This window comes from Elephantulus edwardii, unplaced genomic scaffold (genome assembly GCF_000299155.1).
Source record: "Elephantulus edwardii isolate Elephantulus edwardi_28Jun2011 unplaced genomic scaffold, EleEdw1.0 scaffold00004, whole genome shotgun sequence".
Classification (NCBI taxonomy): Eukaryota; Metazoa; Chordata; class Mammalia; order Macroscelidea; family Macroscelididae; genus Elephantulus; species Elephantulus edwardii.
In genome coordinates this window covers 38,131,693-38,155,603 of record NW_006399754.1, presented here as the reverse complement: position 1 = coordinate 38,155,603, position 23,911 = coordinate 38,131,693, and the positions used below count along the sequence as shown (strand labels likewise).

At 41.9% G+C, this 23,911-nt stretch overlaps 1 protein-coding gene across 1 annotated transcript in view; it reads right to left on the bottom strand.

Annotated features, from left to right (window-relative positions):
- Nucleotides 1-23,911, bottom strand: part of NBEA (neurobeachin) — a 924,058-nt gene that overhangs the window by 551,737 nt on the left and 348,410 nt on the right. Inside the window, exon 34 of the mRNA XM_006879639.1 lies at nt 9,534-9,972. Coding sequence (XP_006879701.1) covers nt 9,534-9,972 — 439 coding nt within the window. The remainder of the gene's footprint in view (nt 1-9,533; nt 9,973-23,911) is intronic.

The window sequence follows — 23,911 nt, the reverse complement described above, 5'->3', positions numbered from 1 at the left end:
TTTTTTAATTTTTATTTTATTATTTTTGTGTGAGTGTACCGTCAAATCAGATCTGACTGGTACAGGAGGAGATTGTCCCTCCTTCCCTGGCAGAGCAGCTGGTGGATTCGAACCATGAGCCTCTGGGATTGTAGTTGCAGCTCCTTACCACTAGGCCACCAGATACTAGAGCTTTTCTATCCTTTCATTTCTTGATGGGCACTTAGTTTGTTTCCAGCTCTTTGCTATCGTGAACAAAGTCACGATAAACATGGATGTGCATCTATCTGCTTGGGTGGCAGTTATGGTTTCTTTGGGGTATATTCCCAGTTGTGGAATTGCAGGGTCAAATGGTATTTCTATTTGTAACTTTTTGAGAACGCGCCATACTGCCTTCCATAGTGGTTACACCATTTTACACTCCCACCAACAGTGAATAAGGGTTCTAGTTTCTCCACAAACTCGCCAGCATTTGCTATTTATTGCTCTGTTCAATTGTGTTATTCTACTGGGGTGAGATGATATCTCATAGCTGTTTTGATTTGCATCTCTCTTGGAGCTAGGGATTTTGAACATTTCTTCATGTGTCTGTTTGCCATCTGAATATCTTCTTTGGTGAAGTGTCTGTTCATATCCTGTATCCCTTTCTCAATTGGGTTGTTTATCTAGTCATTGTCAAATATTTTTTTTCTCAGTCTGTGGATTCCCTTTTGACCCTGTTGGAGAAGGCTGTGTGTCTTTTAAAATTCTGTAGTAAGCATCTGCATTTTCCTGTAGGGCAGTTGCACTCTTCTCAAAGTTCACATCATTGCATGCTTCATTTCACAAATAGCTTCCAGACTTTACCCAACCCTCCCTGAATTTATTTACCTAGAAGATAAGTGTCTGAGCTGCAGTAAGTCCTAATGTGCTGCCTGAAGACAGTGACGGACAGCCAACTAGACTCAGGCCTTGCGAATAACTCCACTCTTTATAATTTTCCCACATAAAAACCCAAGTTAAAGAAAACTACTTCATGGCTCATTCTTAAGTAAATCTATGGATTCAATTTCATTAATACCAACATTTTCTCCAAAGCTTTTTTTCTCTTTCTCCCCCTAAAAAACCATCTAAGCTTCAGGGTTAAGATGGAAGCAAGTGGGAAGGAGCTGAGTTGCCGACCAAAACATCTGTGCTTCAAAGACACAAGCGGTTCCACGAAAAAAGACGGGCATTCTCCTCTCGTACAATTTACTGCCTCTGACAACCTGCTGGAGGGCAGCCAGGTGTCCGTTCCAACTTAACACTACACAACAACATCATTCTCAATTTTAGGATTACTTAAAATTTTTGTATGACTAAAGTATTTATTTCATGCTAAAGTAAAAAACAACAACAAAAAAACCAACCCACTATTCAATATCTCTTTCTGGATATTTCCATACTTTATCTAATGGATATGCCTGAATCAAGCCCTGGTTTTTCCAATCACCTGCTATGCATCTGAAAGCTGGACAATGAATAAGGATGACAGAAGAATCAATGTCTGAGTTGTAGTGTTGGAGCAGAGTACTGAATATCCTAAGAACAAACAGGTATGTCTTGGAGAAGGTGCCACCAGATTGAACCTTGGAGGCAACGATGGTGAAGCTTCACTTGACACACGTGCGGCATGTTGTTGGGAGAGGCTGCTGCGAGGAGAAGGGGATCATGCTTGGAGAGGACGAGGATCAGCGATGGGGATAGAGACCTCAGAAAGACGAATGGGACCAGTGATTGCAGCGATGCGCTCACGTGTCTGGGGATGGGAAGGACAGGGCAGTAAGACACGCTGCAATGTTGCTGATCACAGGGTTGCTCTGAGTCACACTTGCTTCCATGGCACCAAACAAGAAGCAAGAACAAGGGCTCGGGCGGCGTAGCGGTCAGCAGCTGCACTGTCAATGCAGAGCCAGGTGGTTTGAAGCCCCAGCTGCTCCATGCATGAAGCTTCTCATGTGACTCGGAGCCTCTGAATGTCCTCTGGAAGGTCAGGGCTCAGTTGACTGTCTCGACACCATATAACAACAACAAGATCCTTCTCCCTTTTTTCTTTCTTTTAATACTTATTGCATACTGACAGGTCCCAGGAACACAACTCACCAACAAGATTAGTAACTGCAAAAGGACGGACAGCAAGCCCTACACCCTAGCGGGACGTGAAGCATATACAGCAGACTGTGTCATGTGATGGTTCTGTAATTATCAGCGCTAGGGATGGACAGGCCGAATCTCAGAGGAGAAGCTAAATTAGCCAAGAGGAGGAAGAAGACACAGAAGGTCAGGAGTCCAAACTTACTACCCTGGCAGAAACATTGATAAATCCGGGCAAACGCAGAAGAGATGGCATCCCGATCCTATTGTCTAAGACAGTGAGAATGCTCTTGACCCACCTGAGGACTCCCTCCTGTGAGGGTCAGGAAGAAGAAAGGACCACAGAATCATCATCAGTTTAGCATTTTTTCAATGTCTCTGGCATAAATCTGGAAGATAAATTTGAAGGAGGAAACCCAAAATGCTTGGGCACAGTGAGGTAGTCAGGAGCTGCAGAGGGAATCCAGGGAGACCCCCACGCCTAAGTGAGGGGGCGCTGTGGGGAGAGCAGCTTCCCTGGGTCCTGCAGCATCACCAGCCATCAGACTCAGCCTTTATTAATCTTTTATAGATTAGGGATCAAGGTAATATAACCAGTTAGAGACAGACTTAGTATTAGCAGCCAGTTCTCATTAATTTTTACCTTACCAAGCCCTATATACATGGTAAACATTTATGTTGAAGGAAGCAACTAAAACTTCTAAGGAACTCAATTTGTTACTGGGTTTGTTACATTTGTTACAACTCCTTGGAAATCACTAAATTATTTCCCTAATGGTTTCATCTTTACTCCTTATCCATTTTGTATGACATTCTAGACCACAAACAGGAAAAAGTTCAGAAGGACTTGGCTGCTGCTTCAGGCTGGACTAGGGTAAGATGAAAGCTTGCCCAGGGCACAGCCATGTTTCTCCTGGTGGAACCGCTCGGAGAACACGATGGCTGCACATGCTAGGGAAAGACGGCAGATGCTCCTGAGTAGGAAATGCGGAGTTGCTGTGTGAGCAGAAGTGTCAGTGAGCATGTTTTCACCATAGTAGTTAAAAAAAGAGTTTAAAAGAAAACAACAAGACATATTATTCAACTTGATCAACCATCTCTACTTGCTAACAGGAAGAAAGCCACCATCTTGGGCCACAATGGACACAAACGGGCAGGAATTAACAGAGGCTGAGACACACAAAAGTTGGCAGATGTTCACTCAATTTGGTGTACTTTAACTTGTTCATTGTATAAACTACTTAATAAAAACACTTTAAACATTTACAAACCTGTAAAAAGGGAGATGTCAGGAGTAATTACAATTTCTCCTATTTTTACTTAATTCTAAATTGAAGAAATGAAGCAAGATGATTACTGTATTTTTTATTTATTGTTGTTGTTGTTGTGTACTGCTGATGCATGGATGACCCTCCGGGGGTTCTCAGAGGCAGTAAATCATACAGGAGGGTATGTCCTATCTTTCTCCTATGGAGCAGCTGCAGGATTCGAACCGTGTGCCTGTGGGCTGGCAGTGTAACTCATTATCTCTAAGTCACCAGAATTCTTAACTTATTATATTCATTAAAGCCAACATTAAAAACCTCATGAAATTAGAAAGCAATATCCCTCGCAGCTCATTCTTTAGTTAGCTAAATAACGACTATTTAAATGGATTTTTTTTTCAATCTTAGACTGAAAAAAAATCATTATTTACAAGAACGATCTTATTTCAACATATTCTTTAACAAAGAATGAAATACTTAGAGGAAGCTCATTAGCAGTTTGGGAGAAAATCCACATGAGCTTCGCCTCAACGTGGTACACAGAATCCCATAAGCAAACAGACGCAGAGGAGTATCAGGGAACAGGGTGAAGTGCAGGCTGCGGAAGGCGGGGGTCTCTTCTAAAGGAGCAACACATTATAAGCTATTGTGAGGTCCTAGTCTTCAAAAGCAGTTTATGAACCACACTTACATGCACGAAGAAGGAGGTTTCCGCTGCTTTTTCTCTTTTCTCTAAACTGAGGAAAGAGCAGAAAACTCAAGGAAATGAAGAGTGTACTAAATTACCAATTTATACAACAAATTCTCAAAAGATGTGCATCAATGGAACTTTTAGTTTAAAATATAGCTTAATTAGCTTTTCCATAGAGAAGCATTTTGTCTATCAAAAAGCTAGTTACTAATATATTAAAAGTAACAGTAAGCCAGTTGTTTTTGTTGACTGCTGTCGAATCGAGCATGACTCATAGTGAGCCTATGAACAAAAGAACCGAGAAATCCACTTCCCAAACAACATGCCTCTGGGAATTCTGTAAACAGTAAGCCTAGAACCATAGAAACTGTGAGAAATAAAACCATAAAGACATTTCCCCTTAGCCTCCCAGAAAGTGTACATCTGCAGATGTGTTACAGTTTCTTAATTTTCTGTGGTACTCCGGGTAAAAATCAAAAGTGGAGTACCTCTCTGCTCCAGGAGAATACCAGCTGATCCCAGTACTACCAGGACACACACTTCATAAATAAACATGTGTGAGGGCTCTCAGGGGAAGGCGAGATGGATATTTAAGTGTGCACAGATAACTGGGGAAATGGAAAGAAAACCGGCATTTCCTACATACGTAGAAATTTAGACAATACTTTCTGATGAAAAATTATACATCAAAAAGGTTTATTTTGGTCAAGTCTAAACATTTATATCATTTGATGTTGCAGTTTATGGAATGACAAGTCACACGCACCACAGCCAGCATGGTGGAGTTAGTGCCAGGGCACCCAAGTTCTCAGAGCTCAGGGCAGGGCAGCTCTTTGAGGAAGTCAGTACCCAGCTGGCAACCGAGACTGTCTCGACTTGGAGAGAGAGAGAGCTTTGTTAGCTTGTTCCCAGCAGATCTCTGAGGCCAGGAAAGGAAGGTGACCATCCTGTGGCTCTGACTTGAAAGCATGACTTCGTCACAAAGAGACGAACAACACATAAAGAGCTCTTCCCAGCCAAAGCCACGGCTGAGAAATCCATCACTGGCGGAGGAAGCTCCACTACGATTCTAGGTCTGGAACGGTTGTGACTTGAAATCTCAAGCCTGTCGCCTGGGACCCCATCTAATGTCAAAAGACAAGCCATGACTTGCTCCTGACTGTGGTGCTCTGGGTCTGTGTTTATACACCTCATGATGCAATTGCAATTACCTTAAAACAGAGAAGGCAAATGGTGGGGCACTGCTGAGAACATACTGGGGAGATGCAGTTGTCTTGGTGCCAGGGAGACAGGGGCCCCCAAGTTTGCAGTTACATTTTTGATGTTGTCACTCTCAATCTATTGACTGGCTGCCAGACAATCAAGCCCGGCTGTCTGGCTGGCAGCTCATTTTGCTGGCAGGTGGCAAACAATTAGACACACCAATTTGTGCCTCCTGATGACATTAAAGCATGAAACTAAGTTGTATGCAGTGCCTGGCGATTTGTGTGAAAGCATTTCAAAAATAATACTCTTTGCCGTGGCAACTCATTTCAGACTGCCATCTCCCATTACGGCTGTGAGCAGTGAAGGGGCCAGGCTTGACTTGTGTGCTGTGCGAGGCCGCTTCTGCTCAATCCGTCATCCGCGCCCTTGGGACCCCAATCCCCTCGTTCATCAATATCACCTCATCATTTACATCTGATAGTACTTGAGCGACTGCATATATTACCGCACGGATCCTCTCTTCCTAAAAAGGACCGCACGATGCCTTGTGCTCCGCGTTCCGTTTCCACTAACACAACCTAGAAACATGATCCTTGCCCCCATGCATTTTGCTACCAGGACTTTGCAGAAGTTTCAGTTCTTATTCTTTAAAAAGCTATATTCATCAAAATATAGTAAAGTTTGAGTATCTAGGAACAGTAGTACTCAGGTGAGTATTTTCTTAAGTTTTCATGAAATAAACAAAACCCCCACATTTTCTAAAGGTAATCAAACCAAAACATTTATCTTAATCTTTATTTCATTTGAATGCTTTAAAAGCTAATCACTCATTCTCAGTGTTTATAATTTTGCATTTTAGGAAAACTGAAATTTGTAATTTAAAACCGTAAAGCCTGTAATTCCGTTCCTGTGACAGTTACTTCGTGGTAATGTGGAGACAGAAAGGCCTGGGCTTGCCCGCACACATGTACACCTGTGGGCAAACACTGAGCTGGAGTCACCAGACAACGCGGGAGAACCTTCCCAGGATGGGGTAAGTAAACACTTAATAGACCAGAAGACTTTTTCAAAAATCTGCATACAGTCTCCCTTTCTTTTTACAATTCTCTGCAAACCTCTTTATCCCTCTGCTTCTCCATCAAATGTGGGTTCACAAGGAGAAAGTGAGTATCTTTACATGCCATCTAGCAGCTAATACCACTCGACTTCACAACGGATTTTTACAAAACAGCTGCTGGACACTGGCTAATGGTAATGGGACAATTTCTAATTACATCTGAGAAAGCAAAAGATCACAAGGCCTCTCTGAAAAGGTGTGGCTGTGCCCATCAATCAACAAATGAATGGATAGAGAAGCTGTGGTATATTCAATCAATGGAATACTACACTGCTCTGAAAAACAAGGAACTCATGAAATGTTATTCAAAATGGGTGACCCTGGAGCACATTATGCTGAGTGAAGTATCTCAGTCACAAAAGGACAAATACTACATGGTGCCAGTGTTATAAAACAGGACTGACCTTGGGGTTGAGAGGAGACTGAGAAAGATGGGTTCAATAATGTATACTGCATTGAAACAGATGAGGGAGAAAACTGTTTAAAAGGGATGTTATTATATATTTTTTGTCATGACAGGAGTCCAAGAGCGAAGGCTGCATAGTGGAGTGGACCTGGGGGAGGGTTTGTAAAACAATGAAAGAATTTTTCTTTTACTTTTCCAAGAGGGTAGTGTACTAGGGGGGAGGGCTGGTAGGGGAGAAAAGTACAACAATGAATGAATGGAAATCCAAAGTTTCTGTAAATTTCCATTGAAATGGATAATAATTTTATTGTTTGTTTTATTTTTTAAAAAAGCACACACACACAAAAAGATGTGCTGCACTGGGAAAATCTGTCAAGGCCTCTCTAAAAGTGATCAAGAGCAACAATGTCAGCTTAAAGACTAAGGTGCACTTGATCCAAGCCATGGCCTTTTCAACGACTTGATATGCATTTGAAAGTTGGACTGTGAATAAGGATGACAGAAGAATCAATGCCTCTGACTGGAAAAGAATATGGACTATCTCATGGACTTCCGAGAGAACAAACAGGTCTGTCCTACAGAAAGTGAAAACAGGTTCCTCCTTGACGACAAGGATGGTGAAACTCCATCTCACATACTTTGGGTATATTGTTGGGGCAGGCGGCAGTCTTTGGACAAAGACATCATGCTTGGAAAGGTCAGTAAAACAGAGAAAGGCCCTCTCTAAAAAGATACAACGACACAATGACACAATGACTGTCAACAGGTTCAAGTAGATCAGAGCTGATGAGAATGGCACGGTACAGAACAAGATTCAGACCCACTGTTCATAGGGTCACAGTGAGTCACAGCTGACCTGACGGCATCTAACACCAAGTAAAATAAGATTGTATTTTACATAAAACCAGAGACTACCTCTGTTTTTTTGCTTTTTCTTTTTCTGCTAATATAGCAACCAAAATACTAACTCACATAATTAGAGGCCACAGACAGACTAGAAAATGACAATACACAATATTTATTGCTTTAAGAATACCTATGATTGACACTCATTTCATAAACAGGATTATCTAGTATCTAGTTGACAACTTTCCAGATTGCCAAGTAGGATACAAGTAGAAATTAAATGTTAAACAGGCAGTGGTATTCACTTCTTGTACATTCCCATATATCTCTTGTACAGTTACTTAGTATCTGTGTATATTTAGCTCTGTGTACTAAGAAGAATAAAATAGACAGAAATCTAAAAAAAAAAAAGAAGAAGAAAAGGTGTGGCTGGCACATATCCACTCCGGGACGCTGGGATCGTCCCATCTCTGCTTTGTACACAATAGTCTGGCTAATTTTGGGAAAGCAATATGCAATACACACTTTGTATGTATTGCATATTATTTAAAATTTTTAAAGATGATTTTTCAACTTAAACTTCTCTCTAAAACAGAAAGCACTTGCTTGTCAATCACTTCAACTTATTTACAACATCCACACACACATACACACAGAGGAAAGGGCAGTTTAACATGTTTTAATTCTAAAATATATCGCTTTATTCTGTTTTTGTGAACTACCATTTTCACTGACTGGACTTTGGAAAAGATAAAGAATGCAGATGCATGATGTAAAATGTTCTGTACAACAAGTGAATGCAGAGAAGTGAAAGCATATTCTGAGTGCAGGTGTGTGGTATGCTGTGTCAAACAGGGCGTTCCATGGTGTGGACATCACGTGGACGCCACAGCGAGACCATGGGGTCCTCATCTGCTGCTGCTGCCTGAGGAGTGTCTGGACAGGGCCCGCCCCCTGAGCAGCAGGCACAGCATGGACCCCACAGGCACACCATCACCACCTGCTCCATGGCCACGGTCATGCCCTCTGCCTCGCCTGCTTGTATGGCACCCAAGACCCAGTGCTCCTGGGTCTTTGAAACCAGTAGGGAGAAAGGCAAAAAGAGGCAGCTGCTTCCCTCTAAGTTAAAAGAAAAAAAGTAAACCAAAGCAACCCATAGAGGCCCATGGGAAAATCTAGTCACATCCTGCCTGAAGGGACTTACACAGTACACATCTATATATGGAAGGCTAAGACACCTTCCAGCAATGTTGACTGCCTAATATATGTCAAAATATGGCTTTCGTGCTGGTGCCAAGAAAGCTCACAAGGAGAGGGGCACAGAGAATTTTCTACCCTTTCCATATACTTGCACTAAAATCTTAAATTTTGATCCTACTACTTAAAGTAAGGGACTTAGGCTCCAATAAATAGTAAAAATTTTTCTAGTAACACAAGGTATTTTCAGTGCCAGAAGAGCTTGAGAGATGCAATCTATTTTCTCCATGAAACAAGTAAACTGACTTCTAAAATAGACTGGAATCCCCTGAGGATGATTACAACAGCCCAATTTCTCTACTCTCAATATTCCGTGCTCCCTCCCATAATATGACTATGGGTGTGCCTCACAACGTGACCATCTGGCTGGGCAGGGGTGTGGATGGTGTTCACAAAGCCAGAACTGTCTAGAAGGCCCCTGACAAAATAGGACACTTCCAGATCTCTTGAAAAGCTTTGTATCACTGTTATCAGGTGCCATTAACTCAACGCTGACTCAGAGGGAGCCCATATACAATAGGGTAAAACCTTGACCAATCATGGGCCAGCCTCAACCCCCACTGCTCATGCCACTGCTGGAAGCAGCGTCAATGCTGGCACTGCGGGGCTTTCCTTCGGAGTCTCCCACCTGGTGAACAGGAACGCAGTACCCACCTGTCAAAGGAATGGAACTGCATAGGAAGAATGGCTTGCGCTTCCCTCTTGAGCGATGGGTCTGGGTATGGGATGGGCTCAGGACCACAATCTGTTGCGTCCACTGGGGCAGCGACGAGACTCTTGAGGATCTCCTTGACATTAATGCCTTTGGTCTGGCTGATGCTGGAGATGGATGGGGCGGGCTTCAAACTCTCGCTGTGATGCTCAGCTAAGCTCTCCTGTGACTGCTTCACTTCAGAAGACAATGTGGACAAGAGCCCACCCATGGCATCAGGACCAGTGCTGGGCCCCAGGTCTGCACCATTCAGGAGGCTGGCCACTTGCTCCTCTCCGATGCCCGGATCTGTGTGAGGGATTGAACTTTCCAGCTGAATGTCTTCACCAGTGGTCGGGGGCTCTTTCTCCTTTATTGTCTCAGGAAATGAAGCAGGTGTTTCTGTAATGTGAAAGAAGCATGGCTGAAAAAGCTTCAGAAGTGGGCACTCTCTGCTCTTACCCACTAGACTCACATCACAGAACACAGAAAACACAGGGCGAGACACAGACCCTGCCCGTGCACACCACAGACCACTTAGCACGTGGCAGCTGTCTACACTGCCAGGAAAGCAGCTTCTTTGCAGATCACCTACCCTATCAGATGATGCATTGAAAAGCACCAGAGTACAGTTTTCATAAGAACGCTTTACAGCCACTCACAAATCATCCCCTGGATGAACCCTCCTCTACGCCTGCTGTTAGCTCCCAGACAAGCATGCAGGGGGAATTCGGGAGTTCTCGAATAGTTGTTTCCTTAAAACTATAAAGCCAAATTTGTGACTTTTGTACTTCAGTAAGCAATAATAAACTAGATGGTTCTTAATAGAAAATATTTCCATATACCACTTGAAATTCCATACATAGAAAACAATCCCAAAGACGGCGTTAAGATGGCGAGCAGGCCAAATAATGGGACATAAGTCAAAGGAATCAGGGTTGTAATAAGAAAACAATGCTGCTCAAGAATGTGAAAGGCCTGGATGTGTCACTTAAGAGCAATGATTTTGGGATAATAATGTTCTTCCTTTGTGAATAAATATTATTTATTGTCTGAAAACACAAATCAAGCATATTTATATATTCATACACATATTCTATGCATGCCATTTCAAATGATATATTAAAATACCTACATATTTTCAAGAAATTCTATCAATAGTTAAAATATTAAATTAATATAAAATCCAATTATTCAAAGTCAAAGTAATGAAATTTGACATATAATAAATTGTTATCTAACACTAAGTGGTAACATTAAAAAGTTTATTTAAATTAAGTTGAAATTTCCTCAGTAGTTATATGACAATAAGCAGAACTCTTAACAGAGTCAAGTCAAAGAAAAGAAGGAAATACTAAAATAATATCCATAAAGTTTCAGCAGTAACTGCCTGATGTAGATACTCAATGTGGATTATTTGTACTGTTTTATCTTCTATTGCCCTTTGTAAAATAAAGTAAGACTAAATTACTTGTAGATGTATTCCAAACTTTAAGATGTGTAAACTCTACAAGCCATTCTTACATTTCTTGCTTGTTTAGAAAATTTCTTTTGACAAGAAATCAGGAGAGTACCAAGCAGAGCAATGGACTCTCCACATTTTAGCAAAGCCCTCAAACACAGTTCCTGTGAACTCTCCATGGAAACAATGCCAGACACTGTTTAGATGATACTATTATTGGTGGAGGGTTGCTGCCAAGCCCAGCACAACTCAGAGCAGCCCCAGGAACAGCAGATCTGAACCCTGTCCCACGCTCGCTGTCTCAGGCACACTCAAGCCACTGCTGCCGCCACCGTGTCAAGCCATCTGGTTGAGATTTCTTCTCCGTCACTGTCCCTCCACGTTTCTAAGCATGATGTTTCTCTCCAAGGAACAGCCTCTCCCAGAAATATGCTCATAATAAATACGGGAGACAAAGCTTTGCCATTCTCCTCTCCAAGGAGTATTCGAGATGGCCTTTCTCCTGTTGGTTCTTTTGGCAGTCCATGGGGTGTTCAGTACTCTTTACCAACACCACAGCTTAAACACATCAATGATTCTCTGTCATCTGGACTCATTATTCAGATATCAGATGCACAGCAAGTGACTGAAAACCCCATGTCCTGAATCAGATGCATCTTATTGTAGGTCTACTAGTGGAGGGAAGATCAGAACAGGTTTGCAATCTGTACACACATACTAAACTATTGGCCATGGGGTGAAGACTCCTGTAGTAACAGAGGTGTCGACATCTCTGAGCACCGTCCACCACAATGTTCTACTCATTTCCAGAAGACAGATTAACGTCATCACATTCAAACTTGATGGGGATATACATCTATCATCTTTTTCATATCATTCCCAGAATAAGTTTGTCAAGTTTTCAAAAGAAATAAACCACCTTCATTTCTTTTTCTATGTCCTTTCTTTAGGTGTAAATTAAATTCACATGTTAATTTTGGAATAAATAACTTGAAGATATTGAATCTTCCCAATATTCCACATTCACCTACATTAACTAATATTAGAACTATTTCACAAGTCAATGTCAGACTGTAGTCTTCCTCCTCCAGGTCAAGTTTTCATTGTTCTGTAGCAGTGACAGGGAACTGACTCAGCTGGCCTTACGGTGGGCTTTCAGAGGCAGAAAACGGCTCAGGAAGAGACTGCCCATGCTTCTCCTGCAGGGCAGTTGGTGGACCCGAACCATGTGCCTTTCACTGTCTTTAAAATCCTGCTGGAGGGTCAGCTCTGCGTCAGCTTCCTTTTGACAGCACGTAACATTGTTATCAAGGTTCAGCTCTCTGTTCGGTCTCAGACATTAGAGTTGACAGATGAGAATATTGATGTAGTGATAATATTCACACACTGCATGAGCAATCATGAAAAACAGAAGAGATTTATTCTGTATTAGCCCCACAATTTAAAAGTATAATAAATGCCCAATTAGGTTCAGAAGGGAGACAGTCTTAACAGTGACAAAGAACTGAAACTCCAAAACCACAGCAGCGATACTGTACTGGCTTGACTTGTGGAGACCCTCAGGGACAGTGCAGACCCCCTGACTGGCTCCCCAGCTGCAGCTCTGGACGAAAGCACACTGCGGCATCTTCCTCCGACACACTGGCTGGGTGATTTCAACTGGTGACCTTTTGGTTAACACTATTTAAGAACCACCTTGAAAGTGACTTCTTGTTGTTATGTGCCATCGAGTCACTTGCAACTCATAGCGACCCTATGTACAAGAGCCCTAAACGCTGTTCTATCCTGTGCCAACCTCACCGTCTCAAACACATTCATTCCCACCACTCCACCACAGAATTGATCCATCTCATCAAGGGTCTTCCTCTCCTGCGCCGTCCCTCCACTCTCCCAAACATGATGGCCCTCTCCAAGGACCAGAGAAGGAAAAACATAAGAGGTGAGGATTCTAGTTAGGAGATTTTTATTTTAAGAAAGTCATGTGACAAAGATTAAGACTTAAGTGAAAACAGTAATGTGAATGAGAGATAGTAAAACTAAGATGCCCTGGAAATTCCAAAGTCCAGATGACTAAGAGAGAGAAGAGACTGGCAAACTAAGCAAAGAAAAGAGAGAAGTCAAAGATCCTGCCCTGCCATCACTAACTGCTGAGATGTGGTGACTTTCCACAGGACTTCATCAGACAGACCGCATACAAATCAGACTGACTGCATTTGTGCAAGAAATCACTGGAGAATCTCAACATCAGCAGTCAAAACCAAGCCAGGTGCTGACTATGCAAAAGATCACTCATTACTCACATGTCTTCGCAATTACTTGCCATACATCAGAGAGCTGGACAATGAATAGGGATGGCAAAGAGCTGACGCCTTTGAGTTATGGTGCTGGAGAAAAATACTGAACATACTACGGACTGTCAAGAGAACAAACAGGTCTGTCCTACAGAGGGTGAAACCAAGTTGGTCTCTGAAGGCAAGGATTTTAAAGCTTTGTCTCACATACTTTGGGCATATTACCAGGAAGGACTAGTCCTTGAAGAAGGGCATCATGCTTGGAAGAGTGGAGAAACAACATAGGAGAGGAAGACTATGGACAAGATGGATTGGTACTGACACTGACACAGTGACTGGGGTAACAGGGACAGGTGTGTCAGAGACTGTGTGACTGGCTCAAGCTAGGACAGGTCACAGGTGACTTGATGGCACTCATGTAACAAGTGAGTGCTAAAACTAAGACTGAAGAAAATTAAAACAAGTCCACAAGAATAAAAAGACCTTGAGTCTACCCCATCTGAATTGAAAAGTCATCTTAAGAATGGCGAGCTGAATTGTGGGATGACATTAAGAGAACAAAAGGTCATTCCAAAGACAGAAAGAAAATGAACCTAAATGGATGTCAAAAGAGACACTGAAAATTGCTTTAGAACATCAAAAAGTGAAAACAAACGGAAGAAATGCTGAAATAAAAGAGATGAACAGAACATTTCAGAAAGCAGCTCAGGAAGACAAGTGAACTAACAGAATGCGCAGAGACCTAGAAATAACAGACCAAAAACTCACTCAGCATTTCCTAAGCTGAAAGAACTGAAAAACAAATTCAAACTTTCAGTTGCAATTCTTAGGGATGCTATAGGTAAAAGCTTGACTGATCCAGAAAACATCAAAAGAAGACAGAGGATACACACTTTACCAAAAAGAATTGGCCGACACTGAAATATTTCAGGAAGTATCACAAAATCAAGAGCTAATAATAATGAAGGAAGAAATTCAAGCGGCACTAAAAGTATAGATAAAAAATAAGGCCCCAGGAACTGATGGGATACCAATTGACAATTTGCAAATGACAGATGTAACTCTGGACGTGTTCACAGAATACTCCAGGAAATTCAGAAGACAGTGTGTAGCTGATGGACGAAAAGAGATCCACATTTGTTTCCAACTGTAAGAAGGATGATCATTTTCATGATCTCTGGGATGTTTTTATAGGTCAAGAGAAGTCTAATCATGTTTTAAGGATACCTGACACTGAGGTACTAGCTGGAGATTTGAAAGCTACTGAAAAACTGTCTATTTATAGATGAGAAGACGGATGGCTGAGGCGGTTTCCCTGCTCTTAAGAGACAGATGAGATTACTGTCACACATTGTGGCAGAAAGACCAAGAGGAAATAAAACAGCAGTGTGACAACTCTATGACAAACAGGAGAGAGGACACAGAGCAGGGACAAAACATCAAGTGCAACAACAAAGGATTCCATTGTCATGGTTACCAGCATGGTAAATGACTTCTCCAGTGCTTCATTACCCCAGAGAATCTGATCAAGTCCAGCATTCAGTGTGAATGTGGCTGACTCAGAAATATGGACCAGAGTCTCAGCTTTGACTTATTCTTAAAGGATTAATAAAGAAGAACATGTACTTTTACTTATGGTGTGTCTCACAGGAAGGGCCACAGAATATGTTTAAAGACCATAAAGCTGTGTGAGAGGGAAAGAATTTCCTCAGCAACCAAACACAGGAGAAAGCTACCACCTTTCACTTGTTCTTACAAGCTACCCCACTCATTTTTATTACAAACAAAATATTTTTTCCTTTCTATTCTATACTATGTATTATAGTATAATCTTAAAATATTTTCCAGTGATGCCTGTCAAAATATTTGCAGAATATATAAAGATTTTAATTTTTATTTTGCTGCAATTTATAAATGAAAACTTTTAAAAACGAAGCAATACTTTCAATATTGCAATATTAAATTCTACTCATGTAAATGTATTGTGTAAACTCTATCCTGTGATCATGTTGTAGAAGTAGAAAGAATGCCAATCTTAATGCTGCTGTTAAGTGTCGCTGAATGGCTCTGATTCATAGTGACCCTACACACAGTACAAAACCTCTCACAGTGCACAGAAAGTATCCATCAGGGGTTATAAAACTCTCCTTTTAATTCTTCACTATGAATTAAGATCTTGGACAAAAGTTCTCCCAGCTATTATATAACTTTCAGCTAAGATAACTTAATCTGTTTCCAGAATGCTTCCTGGTGACGCAGAAGCTCTTTGAGGGCTGAACCCACGTCATTTGAATAGGAAGTTGAGCTGGAATACTAGAGAAAGTATAACTGATTGCATCGGCACAAGTTATTATCAATGACAGAAACCTTGTAACTTTTCAATAGTGCTCCTCAGTTTCTGTAGCGATATGCTATGTCTGTTAACAAAAGAGAAACGCGACCAGCCCACGTGCTCTTAAGCCTGTAAAGGCAGGCAGTTGGATGCCAGATGCATTTCTCTCCCTCCTGGTCTTCCCAGAGCCAGAGTTCATCTACTCTAGGTTGGGGAAAATAAGGAACAAAGCTCAACAGACGGCATGATGTTCACATGGTGACCTCATCTGTCACAGCTCTTCCTCCGAAACTCCCATTCTACACAGATTTACAAAATGTTTCTGTATGTCCTGCCTAGTAAATGAATCAAATTGCTATTTCCCAAACTAATAAGCAACAACATGAAAGAAGCATACAGAAGATCTTTTCAACAGACAGAAGAGATACTAGTTTGTATGTAACTAAAACTTACACCCAGATTTAGCATTTGTTCTTCCAACAGTACCATGAGGTAGAGCACCTCACTGCAGATGACAATAGACGAGATAAAGCTGCAGCTAATTTGCATATTTCTGTCTATTAAATTATAAATGCCAAGTAAATAGAAATATGTAAAAATTAACCTTGACTTCAAAGAGGAGTCATTCATAATAAGATTTAAAATAATTATTAAATGTCAGGGTATACAGAAGAAAAATGACACTGCACTGAGACACTATATGCAATATTTATACATGCCCACTTTTAAACAACTGACTGGAAGAGATCTGTAATTATTCCCATTCCAACAAAGGTGATCCAGCAGAGTGTGTAAATTATCGAATAATATTACTAATACACATACTAGCAAAATCCTGCTGAAGATTATCCAGAAACTACTGGAACAGTGTATTGACAGAGAACTACTGGAAATAACAAGCTGGTTTTAGAAGAGGTCGTGACACTAGAGACATTGTCGCCAATGTCAGATGGATCTTGGCAGAAAGCAGAGAGCACCAGAGGAATATCTATTTGTATTTCATTGACTATGCGAAGGCATTTGACGGTGTCGACCAGAACACATTGTGGCTAACCTTGAGGAGAATGGGAATCCCAGAACACTTGATTGTGCTCATGTGAAACCTATACTCGGACCTTTGAGTCGGAACCCACAGCCACCGTGGATTTTCAGAGGCGGTTAATCTCATGGGAGGAGACTGCCCACCCTTCTGTGGAACAGCTGGCAGATTTGAACCACATGCCTTCGGGATTGTGGCTCAGCTTCTTGCCATTAGGCCAATAGAGCAGTCAGTAAATTAAAAGATGAACTGTACTGGGAAAGATGCTGTCAGAGACCTCCCCAAGGTACTGAGGAGCAACAATGTCAGTCTGGAGACTAAGGTGCACCCAATCCAGGCCACGGTCTTTGTAATTACTTGCTATGCACTAGAAAGTTGGACAATGACTAGGGATGACAGAAGGAAAATTGATGCCTTTGAGCTGTGGTGCTGAAGAGTACTGAGTATACCATGGACTGCTAAGAGAAAAACAAGTTCATCTTGGAGAGGGTGAAGCTAGGCTACTTCTTGGAAGCAAGGATTCTGAAGCTCTGTCTGACATACTTTGGACATGCTGCAAGATGGGATCAGTTCTTAAAGAGGACATGCTTGGGAGGGTGGAGGGACAGCGCAGGAGAGGAATACCCTGGATGAAACGGGTTGATTCAGTGACTGGGGTAATGGAGATAGGTATGTAGGAGACAGTAAGATTGGCACAGGACAGAGCAGGGTTTAGGGCTGTTGGACATAGGACTGCTGTGAGTTGCAGGTGACATAAGAAGAACAACAACACTGGGACCAGAAAGCAGTCCTCAGAACACAGTAAGGAAACACTGAATGGTTCAATATCAGGAAAGGAGTGCAACAGGGATGCATCCTGTCTCCATACCTTTTCAATCTATATGCAGAACAGATCATTTGGAAAGCTGGGCTTTGTGAAGAGGAGTGTGGCATCAAGATTAGAGGAAGACTCATCAGCAACCTACATTATGCAGATTACAAAACTGTGCTTGCTGAAACTGAGGAGGACCTCAAGCGCTTGCTGCAGAAGGTCAAGGCCTGCAGCCTTCAGTATGTACTGAAGCTCGACATCAAGAAGACAAAGATTCTCAGGAGTGGGTCAATTGGCAGCACCATGATAGATGGAGAAAAGACTGAGATTATTGACAGTTACAGCTTGCTCGGCTCCGCAATCAATACTATTGGCGCCAGCAACCAGGAAATCAAAAGACAAATTGCACTGGGAAAATCTGCTGTCAGGGACCTCTCCAGAGTACTGAAAAGCAATGATGTCAATCTGGAGACCAAGGTGCACCTAATCCCAGCCACAGTCTTCACAATTACTTGTTATGCATCAGAGAACTGGACAATGACTAAAGATTAAGAGAAGAATCGATGTCTTCTAATTGTAGTGCTGGACAAGACTCTTGAACATGGACCACCAAGAAAACAAACAGGTTCATCCAGGAGAGGGTGAAACCAAATTTCTCCTTGGAGACTAGCATTGTGAAGCTCCATCTCACATACTGGCATGTGGCCAGGATGGACAGACCCTTGGAGGAGGACATCATGCTTGGAAAGGTGGAAGGAAAAGGCAAAGGATGACAATCATGGATGAGCTGATTGATACAGTAACTGGGGCAATGGAGGTGTGTGTAAGAGTCAGTGAGACTGGCTCAGGACAGGAGAGGCTTCAGAGCTACTGTACATAGGGTCACTATGAGTTGCAGGTGACTCGATAGCACATAAAAACAACAACTTAAAATTTTCTATGCTATACTGAATGTATGGATGCTGCAAAACTTTAGGAGTTCAATAAAGGTACTAAAACACACCAAAGCCCCAGTGCTAAATCAACTGCATCTCAGAAGTGACCCTACAGTAGAGTGAAAGTGGCACACACGGTGCTGTGGCGGTAAACCTTTACAGGGCCAGACTGCACGATCACGTCCTCAGAAAAGTTGGTGACTTCAAACCCCCGAGCTCTCAGTTAGCATCCCTGTGCTCACCCTTCTGTGGCAGGGATCCTTTCCCACCACAGAACACGCCCTAACCGACCCAGTTTGCAGTCGAGATCCAGGACAAGGTGAGCAGGTTCCTTGGCTGCACTCTCTGCCATGACACACCCAGGGGTGTTCACCTGGGAGAGTGTCTATCAAGTGCCTTTTTTGCACGTGTCCCTCTCCTCTTCCCAGATGCTCCCACTGCCTGGATGCTGTCCCGACGGACAGTGCCCCTCAGGTGGCCGAAGTGCTCTTCCACTCAGTCATCTTGCCTCAGGTCGTTTTCCTCTTCCTTGGCGAGAACGCTCTTCAGCAGTCTGTGTGGAAGACAATGGCCCATCTCCTCTGACAGCACCGGTTTTCTACGGAGATCTCTGGTGACTTCATTGCAATGATTTCATTTTCTGCTCCAGGTTATTAATTTGTTTCCAGTTGGTTTTGAATATTAACAATTTTCATCTCTATTAAACATTTCCATTAAGGATATGTCATTCCCACACATTGAAATCTTTACAAGAGTGTCCTTTAGTTATTTCATGTCCTTAAAATCCCTGGTTTTTAGTCTGGAAGAGCTGTTCTTCCTCAGGGCGGCTCCTACTGGCTGGCTTTCTCCTAAGGAAGGCAGTTCCTTCTCGTTCTGCGCAGGTCCTGTATTTTGTTGTTGATGATGAAAGCTGGATGTTTTAACTTGTTCACTGTTATAATCGTGGAAATGCCTCTCAACAGTAGGGCGAGGGCACTGCTGCAATCTCAGTTTCAGTCCATCTCACTACAGTCTTCCTCTTCTCCACTATGCCTCTGCTTTCCAATGTATGGTCTCCTTCTCCAGGGAATGTCCCCACTGAAAACGTCCAAAGAACAGAAAAGACATTTTTACTATTCTCACTTCTAAGAAGCATCCCAGCAACACTCCTTCCAAGGCACATCTGTTCATTCTCTATCATACAGTTCAGATTCTTTGCCATCACCAGAACTCAAACGCATCAGTTTATCTTCAGTCTTTGCCCCTCATTACCCAGCACTCACATGCATATTCATACCCCAAACCCTCACTGTCAATGCGTCAGCTCGGACTTACAGCAAGCCCCTACTGTGTTTGTGGTTGTGATTAAGTGAGCTCAAGGCCTCTACCTCACAGCGACCTGATGAACTTGCCCTGTCCACTGCCACCCTCATCGGGACTATGTGCTCGGGCCCATTGGTCAAGTCACTGTGTCAAACCCATCTGACTGAGGGGAAACACTCTGCCAGGGATCCTCGGCCTTTGCCAGCAAGGACCGACCCTATCACGTTTAGAAGGTGCACTGGAGGACTCGAACTGCCGGAGAGGTTAGCAGCATCACATCCGATGGACAACCACCAAAGGTCTCTCCTTTAGGCTTCCTTAGTCACTGGCCCCCTTTCACACGTCTACTGGACAATCAAAACACAGGCGAGCTTGGGTCAGGAGCTCCTCGGTCCTGCTACTGCTTCACAGCACATCTGTCCAATGCAACATACAAATGATTTTGAGTGCGGCATCCATGGGTGTTCACTGTAGATTCAGGTAAATGAAATTCTTGGCAGCTTCAGTGCTGTTTTTCCTCTGTATCATGACACTGTTTACTAAGCCAGGTGTCAGGATGTGTTTTCATCACAACATGGAATGCGCACTAAAGGCTAGAGTTACTGCACTTCATCAGGAAGTGCTTCACAGCTTTGCTTTCAGTAAATGAGGTTGTGCCGCCTGCGTATCACAGGTAGGTAATGATTTCTTCCCCACAGTCTGATTCTATTCTTCTTCATAGAGTTGACCATCAGGTTATTTCTTCAGCATACTGACTGAGTAAATCCAGTAAAAGAATACAAACCTGATCCATTCCTTTTATGATCATCAGCAGGAAAGAATCTCGAGGTTCTGAGCCTGAATTAACCTGAGGGCATTGAATGACAGTTTGAAAACAAAGATCTTGAATACAATTTAGACTCAACCTGGTTTGCTCTACGGACTGATTCAGCCTCATGAAATGCTGCTGTTCCCATGATCATTATAGCTCCCTACCAACTGTCCTCAACACGCCAGACAAGTATGGTGTGACTGTGTGGAGTACGGATGGGCCCTATTCTGCTCCCCTTCTGGGACACACCTCCTCCAGGAAGCCCTCAAGGATGCTTGAGCCCAGTCAGTACTACTTCTAGGCTCCCACTCAGCTCACAGTGCTACGAAAGGCCTTTCTCAAGATCCTGGTAAAATGACATTTTTACTTTTTGCTGTCTCATAATAATCAGAATTTAATTTTTTAGCATATACCATTCCTTGTTTTTAAGTGCAAGTATATCCAAAAATTGACAATGTTCCACTAGAAAATTTCATTCCAGAAATATTAAATTCATTTCTATCTCAAGAACCCAGGTCATAGTCATTGTTGTTGATTGCCATCGAGTCAAGGCTGACTCATAGTAACTCTATGAACAAAAGACCTAATGCCTTTCCTTAGATCTTGTTGTCTCTCCGTGTCATAGTTTCCAGAGGCATGTGGTTTAGAAAGTGGATGCCACTACTGATTCCCAACCTGTTTTACAACTGGGAACTCCACCAAACACTGTCCATAGAGGGAAGCCATTATGGTATTTGACATCCCCATGGCACAAAGTTCAGCATCACAGCAAACCCAGGTTATTTCATACAGCACATTAACAAAGAGTGATGTGCAAAGTGGAAGAATGTTCTTCCAGATATAACTTCATTAGTCTCATTTAGTGGTGTTTAAGTGTTGTCGAGTCGAATATGACTCAGAATAACCTTTGCACAAAAGACCTGAACTCTGTTCTTTAATTAACAACATTTCTGTACATTTATAAGAGAGTTTGTCAAGTTTCCAGAGCCATCTAGACTAGGAATTGGATACCACTCCTGCTTCCCAACATGAATCAATTGGAAGCTCATCCAAACACTATACATAATGGATAACCATTATGGTATCTGACGCGACTATGGAGTAGGGTTCAGCATCACAGCCACTGCAAGTTGTTCGGTATAGCAAATAGACAAATGACTGCTGTGTCTTTAACAAGAATATTCTTCTAAAATTAATAGTTAAATCCTACAGAATTTTAAAGTCACACTGTCAAGCAGGCCTCAGCCTTGGTCTTTGCCAAGGGTCATAACAGTGACACTCAACAAAAGGACCCCAGAAACTTCCCTTGACTGTGCCACCAAGACGAGACTGCCACCGAGACGTCAGCCAGCCAGCTAACTTCCAGGGTGGAGGGAGACTCCAACGGGCCCAGGTCATAGTAGGAAATTTTTATCTAGTCACCAAATATTTAATGAAGGAGTTATGAAGTAAAAAAATTAAAAATGGAAATTAAGACCATCTGCAGAAAACGTTAAGCAAGACCTACACTTTACACCTTATTAAAAAACAAAAAACACTCAAAGTGGACAAGGGACCTAGAAAACAAAAGAGTACAAAATTCATCAGAGAAATGCAAGAAATAACTCTAGTAAAAGACCTAATCCACAAAATGAACAGTCGTCCAAGAATAATGAAAAATCTATAACCTGGAGAGCATAAATGGATGAATGAGACCTTCTAAGAACATCACAAAACTTCTGCAAAAGGGTAAGAAGGAAACCCATAGATTGGGGAAAAGTATTTGGCAATGATATATTTGATAAAAGACTTATATCTAAAAATGTATAGAATATTCCAGCACCTTAACAGCAAAAAAAGTAAAAACACAATCACAAAATGGGCACAGGATCTAAACAGACACTTTACCAAAGAAGAAATTCATATGGCAAACAAACACAAGAAGAAATGTTCACTTTCCCCTTTTATAAGTTTTATTTCCTTGTCAAATATCAATTGACCATAGATAGCTGGGTCTCTTTCTGGGTTCTAACTTTGGTTCCATTGGTCTATATGCCTGTCATTGTACCAGTAACATGCTGTTTTGGTTACAACTGCTGTGTAGTAGGTTTTGAGGTCAGAGAGTGCTATGCCTCTCACTTCATTTTTGTTTCTCTAAAATGTTTTGCTAATTCGGGGTCTCTTGCCTCTCCAAATAAACTTGACAATATCCTTTTCAATCTCCTTGAAAAAGGAATTTTGTATTGGGATTGTATCGAACATGTAGATTGCTTTTGGTAGAATTGTCATTTTCACAATACTGAGTCTTCTTATCCATGAACGGGTCATATTTTAAAATGTTTTTTTAGGTCTTTTATTGTTTCTCACAGAAATGTTCTATAGTTTTCTTTGCATAGGTCTTTTGTATCTCTAGTTAGGTTCACTCCGAAGTATCTGAATTTGTGGTTGGCTATTGTAAATGGCATTGCTTTCTTGGTTTCCTTCTCTGAGTTCTCTATGTTACTGTAGAAGAATCCCACTGGTTTTGGCATATTGATCTTATATCATGCCATTCTACTAAACTGGCTGGCTAACTCGAACAGTTTTTTTTTGTTGAGTCCTTCAGGTTTTCTGTGTACATTATCATATCATCTGCATGTAGCAACAGTTTAAATATTTCTTTGCCAATCTGGATGCCTTTTATTTCCTTGTCTTATAGTATTTCCTTAGCAAGCACTTCCAATACAATACCGAATAGAAATGGTGGTCATGGGCATCCCCGTCTGCTCCCTGTTCGCAAGGAAAATGATTTTATTATTTCTCCATTGAGAGTGATGTTTGTAAAAAAAAAAGAAAAAGAAAATGTTCAAAATCCCTAGCTATAAGAGAAATGCAAATCAAAAGAAATATATCTTACCCTAACAACAATAGCTAAGTTCAACAGAGTATCAACCAACAAATGCTGTGAGGTTGTAGAGAAACTGGAACTCGTATTCACTGCAGTTGGGAATGTAAAATGGTGCAATCACTACTGAAGCTGGAAACAGGAATATGATTTGACCCAGCAATTCCACTACCGGGTATATACCCTAAAGAAACTAGAGCCATAACTCAAACAGATGTATGCACACCTATGTTTATTGCTGCATTATTCACAATAACAAAGAGATGGAAGCAACCCAAGTTGCCATCAATAAGCAAATGGATAGAAAAACTATAGTACATCTACACACTGAAATACTACACAGCACAGTAAGACTGACAAAAACTGGATAAATTGTGTATACTGCACCGCAACAGATGAGGGAGCGAATAACTTAAAAGCGATGTATGATAGGGTCTTATGGTTATCACAAGAGTCCACAATTAAGGTTGCATAGTGGAATGTACTTGGGGCGGT